The sequence below is a fragment of the Macaca nemestrina genome, chromosome 16 (assembly GCF_043159975.1).
Source record: "Macaca nemestrina isolate mMacNem1 chromosome 16, mMacNem.hap1, whole genome shotgun sequence".
Taxonomy (NCBI): Eukaryota; Metazoa; Chordata; class Mammalia; order Primates; family Cercopithecidae; genus Macaca; species Macaca nemestrina.
This window is the reverse complement of record NC_092140.1, coordinates 37,820,586-37,845,704: the sequence shown is the minus strand read 5'-3', so window position 1 is coordinate 37,845,704 and position 25,119 is coordinate 37,820,586. Positions and strand designations below refer to the sequence as shown.

The 25,119-nt window shown below is 38.5% G+C and overlaps 1 protein-coding gene across 18 annotated transcripts in view; it reads left to right on the top strand.

Annotated features, from left to right (window-relative positions):
* The window catches only part of LOC105481741 (LIM domain 7), a 233,405-nt gene that overhangs the window by 184,923 nt on the left and 23,363 nt on the right, over positions 1-25,119 (top strand). For 10 of the 18 annotated variants that reach the window (XM_011741470.2, XM_011741469.2, XM_011741468.2 and 7 more), the window contains 7 exons: positions 6,317-6,434; positions 8,559-8,701; positions 10,325-10,757; positions 12,670-12,978; positions 22,430-22,544; positions 23,594-23,755; positions 24,519-24,706. In XM_011741470.2, the coding sequence (XP_011739772.2) occupies positions 6,317-6,434; positions 8,559-8,701; positions 10,325-10,757; positions 12,670-12,978; positions 22,430-22,544; positions 23,594-23,755; positions 24,519-24,706 (1,468 nt within the window). The remainder of the gene's footprint in view (positions 1-6,316; positions 6,435-8,558; positions 8,702-10,324; positions 10,758-12,669; positions 12,979-22,429; positions 22,545-23,593; positions 23,756-24,518; positions 24,707-25,119) is intronic. The other 8 variants (XM_011741471.2, XM_011741465.2, XM_011741464.2 and 5 more) reach the window with 1 other exon arrangement.

Here is a 25,119-nt window from a genome sequence, read left to right as displayed (position 1 = left end):
CCCATAGTGAGGGGTAAATTATATGACTGAGTTAGAAAAGAAGACAGAAACCTAAAACCAAAACTTGAAAAGCTAAAGATTTTTCTGGATTAGAACTAACAGCAGCAAATGTTTTCTATCCCAAGATAGTTGTTCGGATAGTACAATATTTGTTTTAAAGGCTGTTCTGCATGCAGTTCAATGCCAAGGTAACTACACAAATAAAGCAAGATTGTCTGTAAATTGAGACTGAATAATGCACGATGTGTCAAACAATGGAAAGTATTATTATATGAATGTGTCCTCAGAAAACTCAAGTGTGTTTTGGACCACTTGAAGTCAATTAAGTCAAATCTATAACAAAGGATTTTTCTGTATAGTCTGTCAGTTACCAGGGCTTTTTTTTTTTTTTTTAAAGAGATGGAGTCTTGCTATGTTGCCCAGGCTGGTAGGCTGGTCTTGAGCTCTTGGGTCTAAGCATTCCTCCTGCCTTGGCCTCCCAAAATGTTAGGATTACAGATGTGAACCATCAGGCCTGGCCTACCGGTACTTTTCTTAAGTAGATCTGCTGCAGTGAAAAGAAAATAGAAATTTAAATTGGATTAAGTGTAGGCTTTTAATCTAGAACCTGTTTCATGTTTATGCTGGGTGATATCTCTCTGAACATAATGTTTGTTGTCAAGCTTGGCATAGTTACCTGGAAAACCATTATTGCTCAACATGCTGTCATTGAAAAATAACTGCCTATAACATGAATGCTTTCTTTTTTGTGAGGACTGGGTTAAAGAGAAATGTGCAGTATCTTTTGAAGTCTGAGACTGTTAATTTCTGGCTTGCTTTTTATTTGGCATTTAACACCTGTCAGTTTGCTTGTTTGTTTTTAAGACGCTTTGTGTGTGGTAGTCATTTCTTCTATGCACTTTCATCTTGCATGGATTTATGTCTGTATGGTTTCATGAAACTTGAAAATTTGGTCATGTGTTTTGGCAGAAGCAATTTGACAAAATTTGTTGTACGAATATGTAGAAATAATCTTGTATGTGATTGAGCTGTTGAATCTGTTGCCAGTGTTAATAGGAAATGAACACTGATTTCACATGAAGTTGTAATAAAAGACAATTAAGTCACCGACATTTCACTTATGGGTTTGGCCAAAAGATTCTGTAGAATTATAAAGGCTTATGACACCAAAAAAGAAAGGGAAAAAAAGCCAATGTCAGTTATTTCTAGGGATTTCCCTCCACCCCCAGGAGACGTTTGGCAATGTCTGGAGGCATTTTTTATTGTCCCATTGGGTGGGTGGGAGTGTGTGCGCTACTGGCAACTAGTGCCTTCGTAGCCAGAGATGCTGCTAAATGTCCTACAGTACACAGGAGTGCCTATAACAAATAGTTTTCTTGCCCCAAAATGTCAGCAGTGGTGCTACTGAGGAACCCTCACTGAGAGTATATATCTGTAAATGAAAAATCTTCATCACATTGACTTTTTATTCTAGTGTATGGTAATTCCAAAGCCTCTTGCCCAAGTTTTAGCATTGATTGCTCTTCAGAGAATTCCTGTAGTACCTAATGGAAATACACTCAGAGGTACATAAATCAGTATATTCCTATCTCCCTCCAAATGTTGGGGAACCTTAACCCTAGTATCATGGAATTTCTGTTTGCTGTATAAGTCTATCCATGCTTTTATATTTGAGAAAATTTGCCACGTTCTGCTCCTTTTTGATCCATTACTCCTTAGATTTTCACCTGTAAAGTTCCTGAAAGTGAGTTCTAAAAGGAAATGCCTTAAAACTAGCCAAAAAGTACCAGGAGCATAGTAGGCAACCTGCATCGTGGGAGAAGAGAGTGAGACTTTAGCAACCTTGTTTATGATTGACAACTCCTTCCTTAAACTTCCTCTTTTTCCTTCTAAATGCTATTTTTAAAAAATTCTGTTCAACAGAAAGGCAAGATGCTAGATCTGTATTTTTTGGAAAAACTCCAGTTGCATTTCTAAATTGGAGCCTTTCCAAATAAGGAAATACAAATGAAGCAGGACTTGTAAGAGACATATGATGTGATTTGCCAGTTAATCATCCTTCATTCAACACAACGTACTAGAGCCGCGCAATCCTTCATAGTTTTCCCAAACAATTTTCCTGATGCTATCTCTGGTACTTATCTCAAATCTGTGAGGCCAACAGATAGGGATGTGGAGATAGAGAAACAAATATTGCAGCTTTCCCAAGGACATGTGGCTTGTGAGTGGTAGAACCGGACTAGGGCTTTGCCTCTGAGATAATTCACGTAGACTGCTTGGCGAGGTTGCTGGCACACACAGTAAGCCCTCAGAAGCTGAATATTATGCCATTAATGCTGATAAGGGAAGGAAGAATTCTTTGTGATCTGGCCTGAGAGACTCCTTCCTCTACTACAAAAGTTCTGGATTTTATCACTGTGGTCTGGGGTGACCTCTCGGATTTGAAGCAGCTTGGAGAGTTATCTTTTGGGAGATCCCAAACAATCATGTTCGTTTTAATGAGAATTAGTATATGCCCCAGAAGGTTTTAAAAATGCAACCCACACAGTCAAATCCAGTTCTCATAACAATCCCTTCCTCACTTAGCAGGTGAGAAATGGGAGCTCGGAAGCGAACTGATGTGTGTTAGGGTGGGGTGAAAACTGGCACCACGGCTGGGCCTGCAGCCCTCCCCTCCTGGCTCGTTGCGGTGCCTGGCTCCAGCTGCTATACAATGTGTGCAGGCTCAATGTGGGTAACTGTTTTTTACCCTAGGGAGTGAACCGTGCTCACATTCCTGCCTTACACGGGGACTTGTCTACTCCAGAGTGTATTTGGTTCACTTTGTTCACATTAAGGACTGCCTGTGTGCCAGGCTCTGCTCCGTGTTGGGGACACCCAGGAGAAGAATGCAACCTCTGCCCTTGAGAAGCACATTTCACGGGAAGACACCTTAGCATTGCCTGGTGTAGAAGGATTAGGGCCAAAGGAGAGCAACCCTGGGAGCTGCTGGGCCTTCTAGCCTTCCTCCCATCAAAAGATTATTAAACTATTAGCATCCCTTTTTTTGTTGTTTGTTCTGGAGTTTGTGTAATCTCGTGTGTTGAGTGTCTAGATACCCCTCATGCCTGGTTCTTGAAAAATTTTTCCTGCCTCCTCTTAGTGAGTCTGTCATAGTATTAGTTCAAATAGCCTCATTCTTCACAGTGTGACTTAGGTGAATTTATATTCTCAAATTCACACAAATCAATTTTATAAGTAGTCATACCTAGTTAGATATATTACATTAATAGATCCATCTATATTCATATATGTCCTCATATATTCTCTCGATATAATTTATTCCTTAATAGTCCTTAATAAATCCTGTAGAACTTTCTTCATAGAACTGTGGATAGCCATAATAATCTTACAAAAAGAATTAGAAACATTTTAAGTATAGTAAATTTTACTTGATTAAATGTTAGAAAACCTACCTTATTCTTACCACAGACATTGAATGAGTATATCCTGCATGCCTTGTGCTGCTAATAAGTTTTCCTCCTAAGCAACACACGACTTGTGAGGAAGAGAATCCAAGCATTCACGTGCACACACAGACACACATGCACTGTAACAGACATAAGGCTGAGGGTTCAGTACCATGATAAAGTTGTAGCTGAGGCAGTAGAGGGGTTGAGAGAAGGGACAGAGCAGCTTTGATATGGATGAGCTGGGAAGACTTCATCAAAGTGCTGAATATTATCTAGATCATTAATTTAACACATTTATCAAGCACCTACTGCAGGCTGGGCTCCCCTTCAGGTACAGGTGATATACCAGCAAGCAAATCAGAAAATTCCTGCTTTATAATCTTACAGGGCAAGGCAGTGATATGTAAATAAATGTACATGATGGCGAGAAATGATATGAAGGAGAAAGGACTAGGGACAGGATGGGTCAGGGGAGAGGGGCATTTATTGTTTCTGGTAAGGTGGTCAGAGAAGGAAACACAGAGGGCACATTTAAGCAGATGCCTGGAAGTGAGAGAGGAGCTATGTGGATATCTGGGTGAAGAGCATTCCAGGCAGATTGAGGAGCAAGGGGAAAAGCAGGAGGTGTGAGCAGGGCAGGGAGGCCAGTTGGCTGGAGCAGAGAGAGTGGGGGCTGGTGCCGATGAGCACAGAGAGGTAGTAGGAACCAGGGATGGCAGACCTCTTAGGTTTTGGAAGAACCTGTCTTTAATTTAACTCTAATGAAATGGGAAGAAAGTAGTGGGTGCTGAGTAGAGGTGTACTGTGATCTGAGTGCAGTCTGAAAGGACCTGTCTGGCTGCTGTTGGGTAGGAAGGGGTGGAAGCAAGCAGGCTGTTGTAATCCAGGTGGGTGATGTGATGTGATTATTATAATAATTGTAATAATCTGGGTAGGAGATGATGTGATAATTGTTATAATCCAGGTAGCAGATGTGATTATTGTAATAATTGTAATCATCCAGGTAGGAGTCACTTGGATCAGGGTGTAATGGTGGAGGTGGTAAGAAGTGATTGTGTTCTAGATACATTTAGAAGGCAGAGGGACAGGATTTACTGATGGGACCAGTTACGGTATATGAGAGAAAGAGAGGAATCTGGGATGACTCCAAGATCTGTGCCCTAATGTTGGGAAGGATAGAGGTGACCTTTACTGATACAAGGAGAGTGAGAGCTGAGCAGGTCGTGAAGGGGACAATCAGGTTTTTTCTGTGACAAACCTGAGGCCTATTAGACTTCCAAGTGGAGAATGAATAGGAAGTTGGAAATACCTGTCCGGGAGTCCTGAGGTATGAATGGCAATTAAGAAGTTAGGTATACTGGTAAAGGGCTTTTGAATCAGAGGAAATAGTTTAGGAAAGATGTTTGTTGAAACTGGAGTTTGGGTATTAATTCAAGAAGCCATTTTGGAAGTCTAGGTGAGTTGACTGTACTCTGATCTAGGGTGTTGGCAATAGAGATGGAAAGAAAGAGACACTGAATGAAAGGACTTGATAACTAATGGAAAGTGGGGAGAAGGGAGAAACAAAGGTGCAAAGTGGTTCTTAGGTTTCAGATGTGGATGACTGGAGGGCAGGTGGCAACATTAGTAACCACAAGAGGAAAAGCAGGTTTGGGGACAAGATTGAGTTTGGTCACATCAACAATAACCATGCATTTAGTGAGTTACAGTTTACAAAATCCCTTCTAGATATTATTTTAATCAGTCCTTTGCCAATTGAAGAAGTGCCTAGGGGATATCCATGCAGAAATATTTATTCAAGAAGCAATTGGAAATGAGTCAAAGGAAGGACTGGTTCCTTAATTATGGAATTGGGAATCATTTAGAAATAATAATTCCATGAGCTAGCTAAGCTAGGAATTCCTGAACAGCTAGGAGCAAACATGCTTTAAAAGAAATAATGATGGCACCATCTTGGAAGGCAAAATTTAGATGCCCAGGCAGGGGGTGTACAGTTACTTAAATAAAGTCAGGAGTGCAGTATAAAAGATCAGTGGGAAAGAGCTTCAAAGGCTCTTTCTCGCATTCCTACTTGCTCCTCAGTATTTAGATCTGACCTCTCCCTTTTCTTGAGACTACCCTCAATCTCTCTTTCCCCTCTGGTATAGTTTACTCGGCTCTTGGTTATGTGCATGTAGAGAGCACACGTGTACCTGTGTCCAACACGCCACTCTGTTCATTGGTTTCTATTGTGGATTGAGCTCTTCCAAAGCTTAACCTCAGTCCATCCTTGTGTTACAAGTTGAATGCGTGCAAGTTGCCCTAATAGAAGAAGAGGGTTATGGAGGTAGTTATAAAGGACTATTAGAAACTATCTGTGGTGCTTTGAGAACAAGTGTAGTGCACTGGTAGGGCAGATCTTACAGAATCTTTTAGAATCAGCAGCACATTTATTCATGGTATTGAACTTGAGGAGAAAAATATCAGGTAAACTTTAAATTATTAATGAGTGCCCAGAAAAGGCAGCCAAACCTCAACAGATTATCTTTGAAGGAGATAGAAAATAAAGAGAGTGACTGTTTTTTTCCTAAAGTAATCCTTTTATGCATTGACCTCTTTAAACATGAACCTTGGGGAGTTTTTTCGAGACTTGTATAGGGCTAATCTACCTATTTTGTGAAAAAATTCACACTCGAGTGCTAGGCTCTTGTTTCTGAGTTTTGGAAAAACACCATTTATCTCTGTAGCGCTACTTCTGTGACACTATCACTGAAGTGTCTAGGTAGAAATTTAGGTGGAATTTCCAAATATAAGTCCAACCTCAGTTTAACCCCTAAGTCTGGTCATGTGAACTTCTGTGGTAACCATGAGTCTTTTTGTTGTAGGAGTAAGTCCATGAGCGATGTCAGCGCAGAGGATGTTCAAAACTTGCGTCAGCTGCGTTACGAGGAGATGCAGAAGATAAAATCACAATTAAAAGAACAAGATCAGAAATGGCAGGATGTGAGTATTTTGGGGGTAGCGGGAGGGAGAGTGTATTTGTTTGACTTTTCTTTGCTTCTCTTAAAGTCTATGTACCCAAGACCATTTCCTTGCTATTACAGAATTCAGTTCTGTATAAAATGTGACCAACTTCCTTTACAAAGATTTTTAAACCTTTTTTTTTTCCTATTATTGTTGCGTATTTTAAAGGCCATTGTGAAAAATATACCTGAATGTTTATTTTCTAATATTCTCTGAGTTCTCAAAAATGTGAGTTGCTTCCTTGCAGTATGGTGAACTTATTTACTTGTTTTGGTGGTTGAATTTGGGATATGCACATTAACTATACTTCTGATGGGAAAGACCTGGCCAAAGTTTAGGGAGAGAAGAGGAACAGGGTTCTGGCAGAGACCTTGGCATCAGTAAGGAAAGATGAAAAGGGTTAGTAATTAAGAGTTAATTAGGGAGATTTGGGGAGAAATAAGTAATATAACTCAGAGCAATATTTTGGCTGAAGAAGTCAGTAATATGAATCAAAATGAAATGTTTTTTGCAGAGTTGACATATATCCAGGTGTTTATATAGATATAGACTTACTCTTTAGTTTTGATCCTGAAGAAAAAAAGCTTGACCATTTTTTTGAATAGAGTAATTGTGATAAACTGAAGAAATGCAAAGAAATACGGTAGACAAACTATCAGAGCAAACCCAAAGAAATTTGAGGACAACTTTATGGTGAGAGTTGAGCAATAGCATGAACAAAGGAGTCAAAGTAAATCTTAATTTTCAAAGGAATTAATAGTCTCTGAAATGAAGAAACCTCTGCCCTGGCTACCTTTCTAAATTCTGGTGCCTCTTTTAATTGGGAACTCAATTTAATTGTCAAGAAACAGTAATTCAATATCACTTTGCCAAAATACACGGTGAATTTTCTGGTGTGAAAGTAAGTATTAAGGGCTTATCTGTTAGGTTAAATCAGATAAAAATTCATGCCAGTTATGCTGTAGGACTAAATGCGCATTGCTTTTGTTCTTTCTGGAAGGAGTTCATATTGGTCACAGGCTGTTTTTAAAGCAGGAGTGGCTCTGTGGGCTTGCAAGGGGTATAAACCAAATGTACTTTGCATGCCCTGGGGGTGAAATTCGGTTTTGTCTGAGACCTTGAATGCGCTTCTGTTTGGACTGGAATGCCACTAACAGTTCCGAGCAGTTCTCTATTTTGGAGACATGGAAAACTTTATACCTTGCAAAATGTCTTAACCCCCTGGGTCTCAGAACCAGCCTAGGTTTCTGGGGAGAATTGAAAAGCTGAATTAGGTTGATTGTCCCTGGGGTCACCCAGCAAGGTTAGACTTAACGTTCCTGGGGATATGGGGGACAGGTGTTGGTTTGTTCCTGCCGCATGTTCCTTATTGCTCTGACCTAGGAGGATTTAACCCTTCTGAAATCACATACTCAAGTCTCGCCTTCCCAGTTAAAGCCTTTCCAAAGCCTCCCCTTCCGGAGGTAGAACCAGACCCATGGTCTCCTTAGGACCCCACTGTCTCATGCAATCCTGTCACACTTGTTACTGAACTTTTATTTATATATCTGACTCTCCCCTGTAGACTGAGAGTTTCTTGAGGGGAACCCCGCCCTATGCATGTATGTATTAATAGTTCCTACAGTTGGGCCTGCCTCAAAGTAGGGACTGAGCTCTGTTTGTGAAATGAAAGACAGACTGTGCATCTGTGCTTAACCATCACAATCGCGTTTCTGTTTTGGCCTTACCAGTGAAACATGTTGTTTCGCAGAACAGCCAGGTTTTTGGAATGAGATGAAAACGAATTGGAAACAGTTCCTGATCTAACTAACTGTCACCTAATTACAAGCATTTAGCATTCTTTGTGAAGTGTGCAATGAGGCAGATACTTCCTGGGAAAACAAAAATGGGGTCTATCTTATTAGGTCAGGTTTTTCAGACAGACACATGAGATAAAGGCTTGGTACAGAAACGCTGGCTATAAAAAGCAAAATTAGGGCACCTTGGCACCCAGTTGGAGCGAATAGTTTCAGTGATGTAATAAGATACTCTGGCACATTCTGGCTGCTAGAAAGGGTGTGTAGAAATTCAGGTGTGCCCCTGCTGATGTGATTTTTCTGTCAGGACCTTGCAAAATGGAAAGATCGTCGAAAAAGTTACACTTCAGATCTGCAGAAGAAAAAAGAAGAGAGGGAAGAAATTGAAAAGCAGGCACTTGAGAAGTCTGAGAGAAGCTCTAAGACGTTTAAGGAAATGCTGCAGGACAGGTAATATTGCTGAATGCACCTCCGTTGTAACAGGGTTGGAGACGCCAGTGTTATAAATAGGTATTTTGTATAAGTGTAGTGTGGCATAAGTGTCCACCAATATTCAACTTTAATCAAATACGCAAAGAAACATTTAAGATTTTGGTCTGCAGTGAAAAAACAAAGCATTGTTGAAATAGTGACTTACAGTAACAAAATAAATGAGAACTTAAAATAGGTGTTCATTATTTCTTCTCTTACATTGCGCATTCACATGCAGAATTGGATGGTGTTGGCTATGTTGGGTGCAGGAAATACACTGCTTTATACTCTTAAGTGAATTAAGGAATGAGATCTTCCAATAAAATCAGCTTACTTTTAACTAAATTGTGTAAAACATAACAAAGTTCTTTTTCATGTTTAATAGTGCAATTCATTATATTTTAAAGACAGTTTTAATAAACATAATTGTGTGTGTTTTACTTACTCTTTGCATTGCAGCATAACAGTATAAAGGTTAAATTTAAACTTTCCTGTAAAGCATTCATTATTCTGTGAAATATTAGGATATTTACAGGTCGAAGAGAAGGAAAATATGCTTTTAGAATCATGTCAAAAAGGAAATACACTATCAGGTGAAATGAAACAAATCTGCTTTCTGCCCTAAAGGCGAATGATAAGCAGTTTCATTCATTTGGATGCAATTCAGTTAGCTTGGGAGGTGGGTATTCCTTTCTAAATGTGAGAGATGAGGGTGTTTCATGAACCTTCCCATAAATACGAATGGTGACTTTTAATCCCTAATAATTGTTCTGGCAAGTTCTGTCAAGCTATATGAAATCATACACTAGTTTGATCTCCACAAAAGCCTGGGTCTTTTGTAATCTTTTATTTTTACTAAATTATTATAAATTTTTGCAGGAAAATATCCTCACAAGGCTGCCAATTAATCCACAACTTTGGAAGGTTCAAGTTAGTTGTCAGTCATGATATTTACAGTGTTTTAATTTTGAAAGTTATAAGCTTGTGGATAAAATTTTGTGAATAATCCTTTATTAAAATTTCCTTGTTTCATTAAAAATCTCTTTACAATTAATATCCCAGTGAAGTATTTGAGAACCTTTTTAATTAAGTTATTATTCTTTCTTGGTTGGGACATTAAAGATAATTATATACATCTTGCTGGGCGTGGTGGCTCACGCCTGTAATCCCAGCACTTTGGGAGGCCAAGGTGGGTGGATCACAAGGTCAGGAGTTTGAGAGGTCAGGAGTTTGGCCAATGTATTGAAATCTTGTCTCTACTAAAAATACAAAAAAAATTAGCCGGCCATGGTGGCGTATGCCTGTAATCCCAGCTACTTGGGAGGCTGAGGCAGGAGAATTGCTTGAACCCGGGAGATGGAGGTTGCAGGTGAGCCGAGATCACGCCACTGCCCTCCAGTCTGGGCAACAGAGTGAGACTCAGTCTCAAAAGAAAAGAAAAAAAATTATATGTATCTTTATGCTCTGTAAGTGTTGTATTGATTCTTGTGTGAGGTTAGCAGCTTTTTATTCCCAGTCCATTTCATCTGTTGATTACTCTCTTACCACCTGTCTGTGTCAAATGCATATCTTTGTGGTGATGGTGCATTTCTTTCTGCTAAGGGAATCCCCAAATCAAAAGTCTACAGTTCCTTCGAGAAGAAGAATGTATTCTTTTGATGATGTGCTGGATGAAGAAAAACGACCCCCTACACTGACTGTGTCAGAAGCAAGTTACCGGAGTGAGAGAGCAGAAGAGAAGGGAACAACTTATCCTTCAGAAATTCTCAAAGAAGATTCTACAACTTTTGCAAAAAGAGAGAACAGTGTAACAACTGAAATTCAGCTTCCTTCTCAAAGTCCTGTGGAAGAACAACGCCCAACCTCTTTGTCTTCTCTGCGTTCACTGAGCACACAAATGGAGTCGACTCGTGTTTCAGCTTCTCTCCCCAGAAGTTACCAGAAAACTGATACAGTCAGGTTAACATCTGTGGTCACACCAAGACCTTTTGGCTCTCAGACAAGGGGAATCTCATCACTCCCCAGATCTTACACGGTAAAAAATGTTCTCAGTTCATTTAGTCTGTTCTGAAGAGCAAAATGTTGGTGAACTTGTGCAGAGGTTGGGGTTACATCAACTTTATGTATAAACGGTACATGCCATATATAATGACGTTTTATTTTATGCCAGTTTAGATGCAATGGAAACTTAATGCTTAAGATAGATCAATTATACAGAATTTACTAAACTTTAAATTATGTGAAAGTATGGCTGATACATTTTAAAGAATGAAGAAGATATATTCTAAGGCAGAGTATTATTTTATAATGTCATTTTTTTAGATGTACCTTTTCTAAAGTATTAGGTTGAAAAGTATGAAGTTGTCAGTATGATTGTTCTTCTTGACCTATAAAACAGCATTTCATGTAGTTTAGCCTAGAGATTTTCAGGTGCATATGTACACATTTCTGCTTTTTTCAGATTTCTCACTTTATCAGTTTGAATGTCTTACTGTTTATATGTATGCATTTCTATTAATATCAGGATTTTGAAGGATGTAGAATATTGCGGCATTTTTTTTCTGAGAATGAAGTGGTACCATATCCGACAATGAGTGTGCTAATCTGAATTATGTGAAAGGAAGCAACACAGTGCTAAGATTAATGTTCATATTCTTTTTAGCTCTGCTAATGTAGAATCCTAAACTCTAAAAGGGTATAAAAAATTGGATATTTGGGGTGAGAGAAGCCTACCTAAACTAATTGGGAAACTCCTGACCATTATATAAAGGAAAATGTAGACATATTTGACATTATAAGAATTTCATGGCAGACTTCCTTAATATAGTCAAAAGACAATATATAGACTCAGAAAAATATTATTAAAATGTATGATAGATAAAGAGTTAGTATCTCTAAGATAGCAAATGCTTCTACAAATTGGTAAGCAAACACACTAGCAAAATGAATATAGAAAAGTAGTGGCCAGTTCAAGGGAGAAGGGATTCAAATGGCTGGTAACAAAGCACAAAGAAGTATGTTCAGCTTCCCTGGAGCAAGAATGAGATGTATAACTTTTTACCCATCGACGTGATATAGACTTAAAACATTGAAAATGTCTAGTGTTGGCAAGGATGCTGAGAAACAGATGTTCTCATACATTACTTCTGGAGTGTGTTGCTACAATTATTTTTAGAAACTATATATATATATATATATATGTAAAACTTTTGTATATATGTAAAACTTTTGCTCCAACAAGCCTACTTTTGGAAATGTGTGGTATAAAAATAGAAGTTCCAATTATAAAGAGATATGGATATTTGTTGCAGTAGTTTTGGAAGTGACAGAACATATCAAACAACTTTAAATGCACATCAAATGAATAAATTGTTGATGTCCATACTATGGAATATTCAGCAAGTAAAGGGACTGGTTTAGAGTTCTATCTGTTGACCTGGAGTGATCAGCAGATAGAACACCAAGGCCTTTTGGTTCTCAGCAAAGGGGAATCTCATCACTCCCCAGATCTTACATGGTAAAACATGTTCTCAGTTCATTTAGTCTGTTCTGAAGAGCAAAATGTTGGTGAGCTTGTGCAGAGGTTAGAGTTACACCATCTTGATGTGTAAACTGCACATAACACATGTATATATGGCAAATTTTTTTTTTACGCCAGTTTAGGTTCAGTGGAAATTTAATGCTTAAGATGTTTGCTTGGAGTAAACAAGCAAAGCAAATTTCAGAAGTTTGTATGTGATATGAATGCTTTTTCTAAAATAATTTCCCCCACTACATGTGTGTTTATCTATCGGTGTGAAAGAACTCAGCCCAAGCGTTTAGTAATAGTTATGTTACTGTGGGTGGTATGCTATTTTAGTTTTAAAAAATTAATTTAATAAACAACTTTTAAAAACAGAAATAAAGGTAACAGAATATCAAGTTTAAAATGATATTTTCTTATTTAGATGGATGATGCTTGGAAGTATAATGGAGATGTTGAAGACATTAAGAGAACTCCAAACAATGTGGTCAGCACCCCTGCACCAAACTCGGATGCAAGCCAACTGGCTTCAAGCTCATTTAGCCAGAGAGAGGTAGCAGCAACAGAAGCAGATGCGACAAGGCAGCCCTCTCCTACATCCCCTTTCTCATCTCTTTCCCAAGACCAGGCTGCCACTTCTAAAGCCACACTGTCTTCCACATCTGGTCTTGATTTAATGTCTGAATCTGGAGAAGGTGAAATCTCCCCCCAAAGAGAAGTCTCAATATCCCAGGTGAGTTTGGGAAAGTTCTTTATCATCTGTGGCTCAGACACTTATGCATTTAAATCTGGAAACCATGTCTCAAACGTCAAACCTCTAGGTGTTAATCTGGGCTGAAAATGTGCAAAATGACATTCTGGTTTACTCTGAACAGATCTTGGAGGAAGTAGGTGTCTTTCCACTCTGAGTGCATAGATCCAGATAACACTTGTGATGTGAGTGTGTGGAGACTTTGTGCACCAGTCTCCTTTGGAGATTTGGCTGGTGTTTTCTCTGTATTCCACATTTCAGTAGTGGTTGCCTTATACTGCTAGTGCCCAGTAGTCCCAGGTTTCAGGTACAGTAGTCACTTTGAAGGTTTTAGATGCAGATCTAGTGTATATATGGGTGACAGAAGCCCTTTCCCAGGGAACTTAACTGGCCACAAGGAAAAATTGATGCACATGATAGGTGCTGGCCTCTAGGTACATGGCATTTCTTTTTCGATAATTTTAACCTTCTAGTGACTTTTAATACTATTTTATACTTTAGAATGTCTATAATTTTCGATGTTTCCTTATCTCCAAATGGGACTATCGAGGCTTGGTTATAATATGACAATTGTATTCCACAACATTTGGAGTCCAAACAAAATATACCATCAGATGAAGAATGACATGTGTAGTTTTTCCTACTTAAATTTCTAATAGATGACTTCTAAGAGAATGATTAAGTAATAAATGTTCTTTGTAGCCCACCTGTAAAACATGCCAAAAGTCTTTGGATAACAGAAAACTTCTCTCAGAAAAATTCTTGCTAAGCATTTTGATAGTTGTATGAACTCCTTAGCATGGAGGAGCTTTTGTGGTTCTTTGGCTTGGTTTAGTATTCTTTGTTGCCCTGAAAAACATTAATTGTGTATTATATACATTAAGTGGGTGTGTATATATGACTTGTCCCAAGTTATGTTAGTATTTGTGTGTGTATGTGTGCGTGTATATATGTATATATGACTTGTCCTAAGTTAGATTAGCATGTGTGTGTATGTATATATGACTTGTCATAAGTTATATTAATGAAATAACTTGATGTGAAATAATTTGGCGTTGCATATTTATTATTATTGAGTTTTTATTTGTATGGGAAAACTTAAAACATTTAAACTTTCTTTTCTGGTTATAAGGTACTATGTGCTTGAGAAAATTTGGAAATGCAGGAAAGTATAAATAATTTAAATCGCTGATAATTCCATCATTTAGAGATAATCACTGTTAACATCTAGGTATATTTCTTTTGGTTTTTTTTCCCCCATGCATATATACAGACATATATCTAAAAACAATTTCTTCAGCTTGCTGAAATAATGAGTTGTAAATTATCATTACATTTTTTAAGGAATTGGAAATATATAATTAGCTTCCTAAGTCTCAGTGGAGGAGAACAATAGCCTGTATTATACTTGGGGAACATAAGATACCAGTGGATGAATAATAAAAGCAGAAGCAAAGTGCCTTTTGTTTCACGGATTTGTATGTTTGCCTTTACCTTTTTCAAACAGCAAATTCAACAAAACAGCCTGAATCACGTGCTGCACGCTGGGTGTTGGTGCCTTTCTCAGGGTGGCAGCTGACTAACTGCAACTGTGGATTAAGGAAAAGAGGCTAAGTGTGGTGCGTGGGTGTGTCTCAGGTTATTGCAACTCAGAGGGAGCTTCAATTAATGTGGCACTGTTTCAGGTTTCATCATTAATGGATTTATACTTCTTTGTTCGCAAACCTGAGATGGTATTCCACCAAGAAAAATTAGGCTTGATTTGATAAGTGAAGCCATTGGAATTCTTTAATGTAGATATAATTCATATGGTGACTTACATATCTCTGATGCTTGGTGTGTCCTTTTCTGCACCACTAGGGCAGTAGCTTCTATAGCATGCCCTTGCCTTTGTCTCAGAAGGAGCTTACTGACTTGAGAGAAGGATGTGAATGTGTGTGACAGCTGCTGATCAATATGTAAAGGGCCTGTGCAACACTCCCCCAAACTCCGTTCAGACACTATAACTCTAGGTGTTCAGAGGACAGCAAAATCAAGAGTAGCTTGTGGCTGATCATCTAAATGTTTCGGTAGCTCTGTGGAAGAATGTTCTTCAGGTCATTTTTCTCTTTCATACCTTGGACTTTTACTGGCATTGTCCTTTCGTCTCTTCCTCCAGACTCCCCCGTTGATGTTATTCTTTTCTTTTTCTTTTTTTTTTTTGAGATAGGATCTTGCTGTGTTGCCCAGGCTGTAGTGCAGTGGCATGATCATGGCTTATTGCAGCCTTAACCTCCTGGACTCAAGCAATCCTCCCACCTTAGCCTCTTGAGTAGCTGGGACTGTAGGCACATGCCACGACGCCCGGCTAATTTTTGTATTTTTTTGTAGAGACAGGCGTTCACCATGTTGCCCAGGCTGCTCTCGAACTCCTAGGCCTGATCCACCCATCTTGGCCTCGAAAAGTGCTGGGATTACAGGTGTTAGCCATTACGCCCAGCTGATGTTATTCTTTTCTATCTTGGCTTCCACTATGCTAATTCAGGCCCTTTTCCTATCAGTGCAAATGGTCACAGGTGTTAGTACATGCTACACAAGACTGGCATCAGATTAACTTGCCTGATGCCAGGTTGGACTCAGTAATTTCTCTGCTCCAAAGCCTCTAGTGGCACTGTGTGGTTTGCTGAATGAAGTTTGTGGCGCTCAGGGAAGCAGTGATATCTCTCACGCCCTTTGTAGCACAGTCACAGCTGATGTTAGCGTGCTTACTATGTACCAACCAGGCTTCTCAGGGCAGTATCTTAGTTAATCCTCACAGCAGCCCTGTGAAGTAATCAACAATCCGAATGTGGACTATCATGATTACCCCTATTTTAGAAACATAAAACCTGAGGCATGGCCTGGGCATGTTACTTGTCCAAGGCCATGCAGGGTACCAAGTGGAGTCGGGGTTTGAATCCAGGCAGTCTGACTCAGGATTTAGTATCATGTTATGCTATCATGCTATGTCCTGGGAAAGAGAGATGATTCACCTGCATAAGGCTGCTTACTTTTTCTTGGATACATCATGTACTTTTTGGAGCACATCACTGCTCCCCCATTTGAAGATGCTTATTTCCCACATCTCTGCCTTTTGAGGTCCTATTGTTCCTCAAAAGCCCAGGAGGACCACTTCATTCTTGAATCAAGATATCACCCCTCCCCCATTGGAATCAAACTTCTTACCCTTGAAAAGTTTCACTCACTGAATTCTTCCTTGTCCCATGTAGTTACCTGTTCCTCCTTCACTGGTATTCTTTGTACATTCTTACACGTAATTGACCCTTAAGTTTTACTGACTTGAACTGCATTCAAAGCCTTGATTACTAGGCTGAAGTATGAACTTGATCCGGCAGGTCATCTAGAGTCCTTATTGGTTCTTTAGTGTGGGAATTTTAAGATGAAGGAATGTAAGCACTATGGTGTTCCCTAGAGTTATTTTAGGAAAGCTAAGTTGCTGCGTGCCATAAAGTAGAAAAATCATAATGAAGGGAAGAACTTAATATGGTCTTATTTAAAATCTGCCGATAGGAATTTCCTTTTCATCCTCATAGCTGAGCTGGGGGTTTTGTCCCTTGCTGTTCTTTTTGCCCCATTTCTTTTCTTGTGGTTTTGCTTTTTTCTCCACCTTTCTTGCCAATCTGGGCTGCCAAACTCATTCTGGAGGTGACCCCAGACAGGGAAGAGGGAGTGTGACCCCTGAGGTCCTTCATCCCCTTCCATCTGCCATGCAGATGTGGTTTTCATGATTCTCCCCAAAGTTGGTCTTGCTTACAAGTTTCTGTTTTATTTTCTGTCCTTTCAGAGCTCTATTTTTTTTTTTTTTTTGAGATGGAGTCTTGCTTTGTCACCCAGGCTGGAGTGCAGTGGCGTGATCTCAGCTCACTGCAAGCTCTGCCTCCCAGGTTCATGCCATTCTGCTGCCTCAGCTTCCCCAGCAGCTGGGACTACAGGCACCTGCTGCCACGCCTGGCTAATTTTTTTGTATTTTTAGTAGAGACGGGGTTTCACCGTGTTAGCCAGGATGGTCTCGATTTCCTGACCTTGTGATCTGCCCATCTCGGCCTCCCAAAGTGCTGGGATTACAGGCATGAGCCACCGCGCCCAGCCTCAGAGCTCTATATTTTTAAGCCCTCTACAAATCTTCTTTCTAGAACCTCTGCTCCAGACTTTTTAAGGCAGTAACCCCCAAATGGGATGACACGTATGGAAGAAAGGAAGCTTTCTGCATGTCCATTTCCTGATCTCAACCCTGATTACTGCCCCTTTGGATATAGTAGCCAGAACTTCCCTTATCATAGCTTCATACTGTGCATTTTGCTTGCTTCTCACCTTCACTAGGACCTGCTCTCCACGAGGGTAGAATACAACCCTACCTTTCTTACTGTCAGTGCAGTGCCTGCATCTGTACATGTTTGCTGAATGCTGACCAAATTTTCTTGGCTTTAGAGCTAAGTATGTGAGAATTAAATGGGATTTTCTTTAATTGATCCAGAAACTGCTTAGCCAGCATGTGTATTATGTTTAACATTTGCTTCCATTGGAAAAAGAAAAAGAAGGCCATTACTGGGCATCAGTCATGTGTGCCTTGACACCTTTTAAATGTTTCATTTAATCATCTCAATAACCCTGCAAAGTAGGTGTATTATCCCATTTTTACCAGTGAAGTACATGAGATTTGAAAGTTATGTAACCTGCCCCAGGCTGGTGAAATGCCTACACCACAACTGTAATTTATCTGATGTTAAAGTTTTTTGAAATACGACAGGCTTGCGTTTGAGGACTGCCTTATGTATAGTTAAGAGACCACATTTTGACTTATTTGAACTTTGCTGTGTCTTTAGAATTTTAGAGCCACCGGGAACTGAAATGTCTTTTGGTCCATAAAGATAAAATCATCCTTGAAACCATTTTGAGGAAAGGTGGTATTACATGTTTATTGAAACTTCCCAGAACTGAAATGTAGAGTTTGAAATCTTCCAAGTAGGGCAGTAAGGAGCTACCAGCAATTTAAAAATCAAGTGTGATATAATAGCGTGTTCTATAACTAAAGTTCTGGCAGCTGTGTGGACAATGAACAAAATAAGGACTGGAGGCAAGAGAGCCACTTAGGAGGGGTAACCACAGGAGTTTAGGGGAGATCATGGCCTGAACCAAGATGATAACACAAGGGAGGGTGGCAAAGATGGGATGATTCAAGATGGATTGTGGACTTGACAGAACCTTGTAAAATGCAAATATGTATGGTGGAGGGTAGGGGTACAGGGATTGTTGTGTGGCATTCGACTGGGGAACAGTTAGGGGAAAGAAGGAGAAAGAGGCCCCAAAAGAATCCAATGTTTCTAACTTGGGCACCTGATGAGCTATTGATGCAATTAACCAAAATATGAAAAACAAGAGGCGCAAGAACAGGTTTGGGAGGAAGATAATTAGTTCAATTTTTGAATTGTTGGACTTAGACATCGGAGGCATGGCAGTGAATGAGGTTGCTCACAAAAGCATGTAGTCAGAGAGGTTAGAGACTAAGGAACAAATAACACAATGAAAAGAAGAGAAAAAAGAGGAACATGCTAATGAAACTGAGAAGTGGCAAGAGACATGGGAAAAAAGGCTGGAGAAAGCAAGATAATAGGTGACTTTCGAAGACTGTTTCCTAGAAAGCAAGAATAGTGGGCAGTGCCTGGAGGGTTGAAGACTCAAGATGTTATTTGGTAGGTAGAAGATAATCTTGGAATGGGATGAGGACAGTGGTGGGTGTATTATAGAAACACTACCTGCCACAGTGGGATGAAGGAAGGAGAGATGGAGAAGGATTTATAGAGGAAGACCAAGATTTGAGGGCTACTCACTTCATTTTTCTCATTCCAGTAAGACTCAGAAAGAAAGAAACACTAAAGAACTATATGTACATAGATTCAAAGATTATAGATTTCCTCTGATATTCCTGATTTTACAGTCCAGATTTACTTTAAGGTTAACTTTATCAACGAAGTAGGCTTTCCTTAACACATTTGTCTAATAGGAAAAATTCGAGAAGTGTAGCTTTTCGATTTGTTGTTAAGATTGGCCCTGTTTTTTTTTTTTTTTAAATTCTATCTATGTTGGCATGAAAATCTTAATTCAACAGATTTAGCAGAAATAAGAGTTACCATTGGGACTCCAGAACCTCCTCATGTTTTTGTTTAAAAATGTAGAGTCTTGTACTTCTGTTTCATCAGTCTGACAGTTGTTGGGGCAATCTGAACTTTCAGTGGATATGTCTGCTCAAGTTATACCTAATTTGAGGGAAATTTTTTATCTTATATGCTGAGATGATAGTAGACAACTGCCTTACCTTTTCTGTCATGAACAACTGAAACCACTTGGATAGTTCATTATCAGTCTTCAGGAATCTAGGTTTCTCCCAATAATTTATATTCCTGTTCCATCCAGTTCAAAGATGATTCTGTCATCATTATCTTCTGAAGCTTGGATTCTTTGTAGGATACTCACTTGGCATATACCTTGCAAGGAAAAATAAGGAAGTTGAAATCCTTCCTGAAATCACTGTTGAACAATTTATACTTGAATGTAATTATAGATATGTTCACTTGCAAGAAGTTTCAGGAATAATTTGCTATAAGAACTTGGGATTGGACATAGATGCCTCGAGACTGCCGTGAGGGGAAGGCTACACAAGTGGGGCTCTGGAACTCTTACTTTGAAACCACGGCCACCCACTTTAATCCTTTCTGTATAGTGGTTTGGAAAGAGGTGGTCTGCGTAAGACTTTGATTTGAAAGTAGGCTACTTAAAACCAAAATTAAAAAGCAGTATTTTTATGAAAGAGAAGGCTTTACCAGGCCCAGTGACATGCCTGTCGTCACCTGGTTAATGACAGATATGCACCTGTAATTGCCCATGTGGTCCTCTCCTCTTTGCCTGCATTGTGTCTCAAGGACTGACACAACACTTTGCCTGGCTGTAGCCACAGGGACGCTGTCCTTCCTGTTAACTCTTTCAAAGAGGAGGAGGTTATCTGCCCTTTTATTAATATTTAAGATGTTTAAATAGTGATTTCTTTATTTCTGAGGTAAGTACAATCCTTCATGAGATAGTATTTCCAATCTAATATAACAGTGAGACATTTTCCTCTAGGGCTTAAGCTCATTCTCTGTGATCCTATATTTGGTAGAAAAGGATAATGTTCACTTGCCATCTCCCACAACATATTCTTTATGTAGTTTGAGAGTGTTTATTAAGACTCCATCCTGTCTTTTATTCTTCAAGCTATAAAACATCAGTGTTTTGAATGTGTAACCCATGATTTGTCTCTTTGTCTGTCTTCCTTATATAGCAAATAGATTCTGCACTTTAATTGGCTCTAAGTCAGATTTTTTTTTGTAAGTGTGGTGAAGATGACCACTCATTTTCACCGAGTCATCTCTAACTTAAGTGTATGGTGGTTTTGGCTGAGGAGTAGAACCAACCAGTAGTTTTTGCTATTCTTAGCAGAATTTTATTATATTCTTCAGATTGGCATTCATCAGGTGGTTATTAACAAGTATTATGACTACATCTGCATTTCCATGTTTAAACTGCTTTACAAAGAGCTTTCTGCTGAAAGCTAAAAATCACATACCCACTGAAAAATCAACAATTCGTTTTTGAGAGCAAGAATCATCCCTAATTTATCTTTATTTCCCAAAGTGCTAAGTATTGTGTTTTTTTTTTATACAGAGTAAACAAAAAATGTATGTCAAATGGTTGAATGAAATGTCATAATACTTCTGCTTGTCCATATAGAGTAGTGAATTCTTGATCCTTTGTTTATTCAGTGCCTTCCTTCAAATTCTTGTGTACTTAGTCCATTTAATGTTGCTATAACAGAATACCTGAGACTGAGTAATTTATAAAGAAAAGAGGAGGTTTAGTTGGCTCATGGTTCTGGTGGCTGGAAGTCCAAGAGCATGGCACCAACATCTGCTTGGCTTCAGGTGAGCACCATGTGCTGTGTCACAACATGGTGGAAAAGCAGATAGGCAAATGGTGTGTGCAGAGACCCAACACAAGGCAACCTCACTTTATAACAACCTGCTCTTGTGGTAACTAATTCAGTCCTGCTAGAGTGAGAACTTACTCCCATGAGACTGCATTCATTCCTTCATGAGGGCAGATCCTTCATGACCCAAACACCTGTTAAAGGTAACACTTTCCAGCACCACCACATTGGCAATTAAATTTTAACATGAGTTTTGGTGGCGACAAATCACATCCACACCATAGTACGTACTATCCTAATATTTCTCAGAATATTGCTACTTGTTTTATGGGTAAAAAACCTTAGGCAGAAAGCTTTATGAATTGCCCAGTTGGTTCCTGGGTTAGGTTTAACTGCCAAGTTAAAATGGAGAATTGGTAGGTCTTTTCCTGGAAAGTAAAAACAGGTTTAGGAAGAATTGTAACAGGTAAGTCTAAGTTTTTTTGTGATTAGGAAACAAAGCTGAAACACTGGTCTCATAAATTCATATTAAAATCTATTTGTTGCTTCCTCAAAACAAAATATGTAAATTACAAGAGAAATTAAGGTTTGCACAGACATAGTATACTATAAAACTTGAAACATTTGGTTTAGAAAATAATTTAAGTTCCCTGGAATTTAGGATTTGTAGTGTAGTATAGTGATAGCAATGGGAATAATTATACCTTTAGTCCAAGAGGTTATTTGGGGGCTTATGAGCTGATGTTATTTTGAAGAAGTCATGGACTGTAGCTCAGAATGTGTCAATAGGGACACTCTTGGTATCTTAGGGAGTAATTCCTTACAGGTGACATAGTTCTGCATTTTGCAGCATGTATAGCAGCTATGCCTTTAACACTAAATCTTCATGTGGCATTTGGGCAAGCAAAATACCTTGCCGAACTTCACATGCCCACGAGGGAGTGGTACCAGTCCTAGATGGATGCCACTGGAGGCTAAATTATGTGTCTGTGAACCACTTGAAGTTATTCAGAAAATATGCCAAGTATTGGGAGTAGGTTTTTAAAAGTATGGTGGTCCTTTTCAAATAAATGATTTAAATCACTGTACTTTATTCCTGGGCAGTGAATAAATGGTGTGGCCTGTAAGTTAGACTCAATTGTACAGTGGGCAGAAACCTAAGCTTATCCATGGCCAACCAATTTAAAGTATTAATATGAAGAAAAACATGTAATAACAATAAGATTTTCCTTATTTTAGCAGAAAAATAATAAACTCGGTGCTATTTATATAAATGAAAGTTTCACCAACCCAAGGAAGAAAGAATGAAGCTTCTAGTTTATCATGAAATGATTCAAGTATACCTAGCGTGCAGCCTCCCTCCTTTCATGGATAGACTTTCCTCCATGTGGGTGCCAGAGACACTGGATACCAGGTTTCATGTTTTGTTTTCAGGATCAGTTCAGTGATATGAGAATCAGCATAAACCAGACGCCTGGGAAGAGTCTTGACTTTGGGTTTACAATAAAATGGGATATTCCTGGGATCTTCGTAGCATCAGTTGAAGCAGGTAAATGATATATTTAGCTCTACTGAATTTTCTTCTCCTTTTTCATCTTTCATTGTGGGGTTGGGGACCACAGAAATTAGCGTATTTGATATAGGAGAAGAAAACCTGTGAAAAATGCAACCATAAGGCCAGAAAATACATCCTCTTTCCTGAGATTATTGGGGTTCCAAATTCCATATTGTTTATTCTCCTTGAGTAATTAATTTTAGTTTTGAAAGTCTTTGTGATTTTACAGATTTTGTCCATTTTGGACTTTATATTTGGAAATGCTAACAAACAGCACTTAAGTAAAGATTCAGAAAGAACTTTCCACGATCAGCCATGCTTTGTAGTAAATGTATATGTGCTATTTAATACGTTGATTTTTTTTGAGGGTTCTAATATACTGATTGCCCATGAAGTCTTCAGGATGCTTCAGGACTTCTGTAAAAGGATTACCCCTCCCCGGTCCAGGTCTATACCATGTCAAGCCCGGGAACTTTCTTCAAAACATTACAAAGCCTAAAATTAAAAAGAGGAGTTCCTTTATTTTTACTTTTATTTTTTATTTTTTACATATTTTAGCTATATAAAATTGCATGTTAACACCAGTTAGTTCTTTTACATCTTAAGATTGCCTTAATTAGATAATGGTATTTTAGTTATGGAGTAATTTTAAGCAGTTTTAAATAGCTGTGTTATCTTCTGCTCCATTCCAGAATGTATCTGATTTGGAGGCTCAATTAAAATGCAGTATATTTCATATTTCAAATTTAAGAGTAACTTAAATTTTTTGTCCTTGGGAGGTTAATAAGAAGTCTTATTGAATACATTAGTTTATCATTTTTCCTTTAATGAAGATGCATTCTGTAGAACTTCAAAAAACACCTCTAATGCTTTGTATGTTGTACTCAGATATTTGATATTAAAAAAATAGTGACCCTTCTCCACCTGAAAAAGAGAGAAATGGTTACTTAAAATTCAGAGTCATTTTTCTTAAGCTCAAAGCAGCAACTAATACAACATGTGGGATTTTTGCCCCAATTGATTAATTTATTTTGTATTTTTAGGTAGCCCAGCAGAATTTTCTCAGCTACAAGTAGATGATGAAATTATTGCTATTAACAACACCAAGTTTTCATATAAGGATTCAAAAGAGTGGGAGGAAGCCATGGCTAAGGCTCAAGAAACTGGACACCTAGTGATGGATGTGAGGCGCTATGGAAAGGCTGGTGAGTTTGTGTTACCACCATGTCTGGCATTTGGAATTGGGACCTGGCCCTTGGCAAGTGGTTCTAACAATTTGCTTTAATAACTTTTTATTTTTTCACTTTACTTATGTTTTGGCATTAAAGGTATTTTGTAGTTACATCGTGACAAATCTTGAACCCTACTCCTTTGAATATTCTGTCTGGACTTTTCACTAGCAAATTTACTGAATTCTATAGTATTTATTGACTGATTCATATACTGGTTTGATTGAATGCAAATATCAATTGAAGACAAATGTATCTGCATCCAGGAGTTATTTATAATAATACTGAGTATTAAGAACTATGCTATGATTTAACTTTATCTGCAGCATCATAACCATATTGGTATAAGAGAGAGAGCTTGGTAGGTCATATTCCTGTTTATTCTCAAAGAACTTTCAATGTGTATTCCATTAATGTGTTTCTTAATTATAGAGGCTAGATGGGAAAGGGCATTAAGCCTCCACAGACCTACCAACTTATGATATCAAAATATCTATCCTGGTTTATGGGAAAGATTCAGCAAATTTGCTAGTTTTTTCATTACTAACGTGATTTAACTCTTGTGTTTTGGGAAGGTGGTCTGTTGGTAAAAAGCCCTAAACTCTTGATTTATTTCACATACTGCCTGATTTGTTTGTCTTGTATATGTAGATTTTTTTTTATATATGTGCATTCAATGACTTTATTCTTTCCACTTCAACATCTATGTGTACTCATTTGATCTTCATATGCCAATCAGACTGGGGCAAAGACCAACCTTCCCTGCCATTTATACGGCATAAAACCCTCAATCTCACCAGTATGGCTACCAAAATTATAGGTTCACCTGAGACAAAGTGGATTGATGCAACTTCTGGAATTTACAACTCAGAAAAGTCTTCAAATCTATCTATAACAACCGATTTCTCCGAAAGCCTTCAGAGTTCTGTGAGTATTTGGAGAAGTAGGAAGTACTGGTGTGGAGCAAAGCAGTTGTTAGAATTGTGTATGGAAGAAAATAATTTCTTTTGTTTGTACAATTTTGATACTACCTGTAAAATGTAAATGATTGAACAACGTAAATTATAGTAAAGAGATACAGTAAAATAGATTTTTGAAAACCATAGGCATTCCTCATAGAGTAGTTGTGAGTTATAGAATGGTAAAATCAAAAGATCCCAGAATGTTGTTTTGCAGGTGTTTTCCACCAATCTTTCAGTATTAGACCCACCTCTCAGATGTTTGTGAGCGTGAAGTAGCAATTACATAAAATTATAAACTATGACTTCTTTATGTGTTCCCTAGTCTTTACTGGCAAATAAATGTAATAGTGGGGTGTAATGGAAAACTTCATGAAGCGT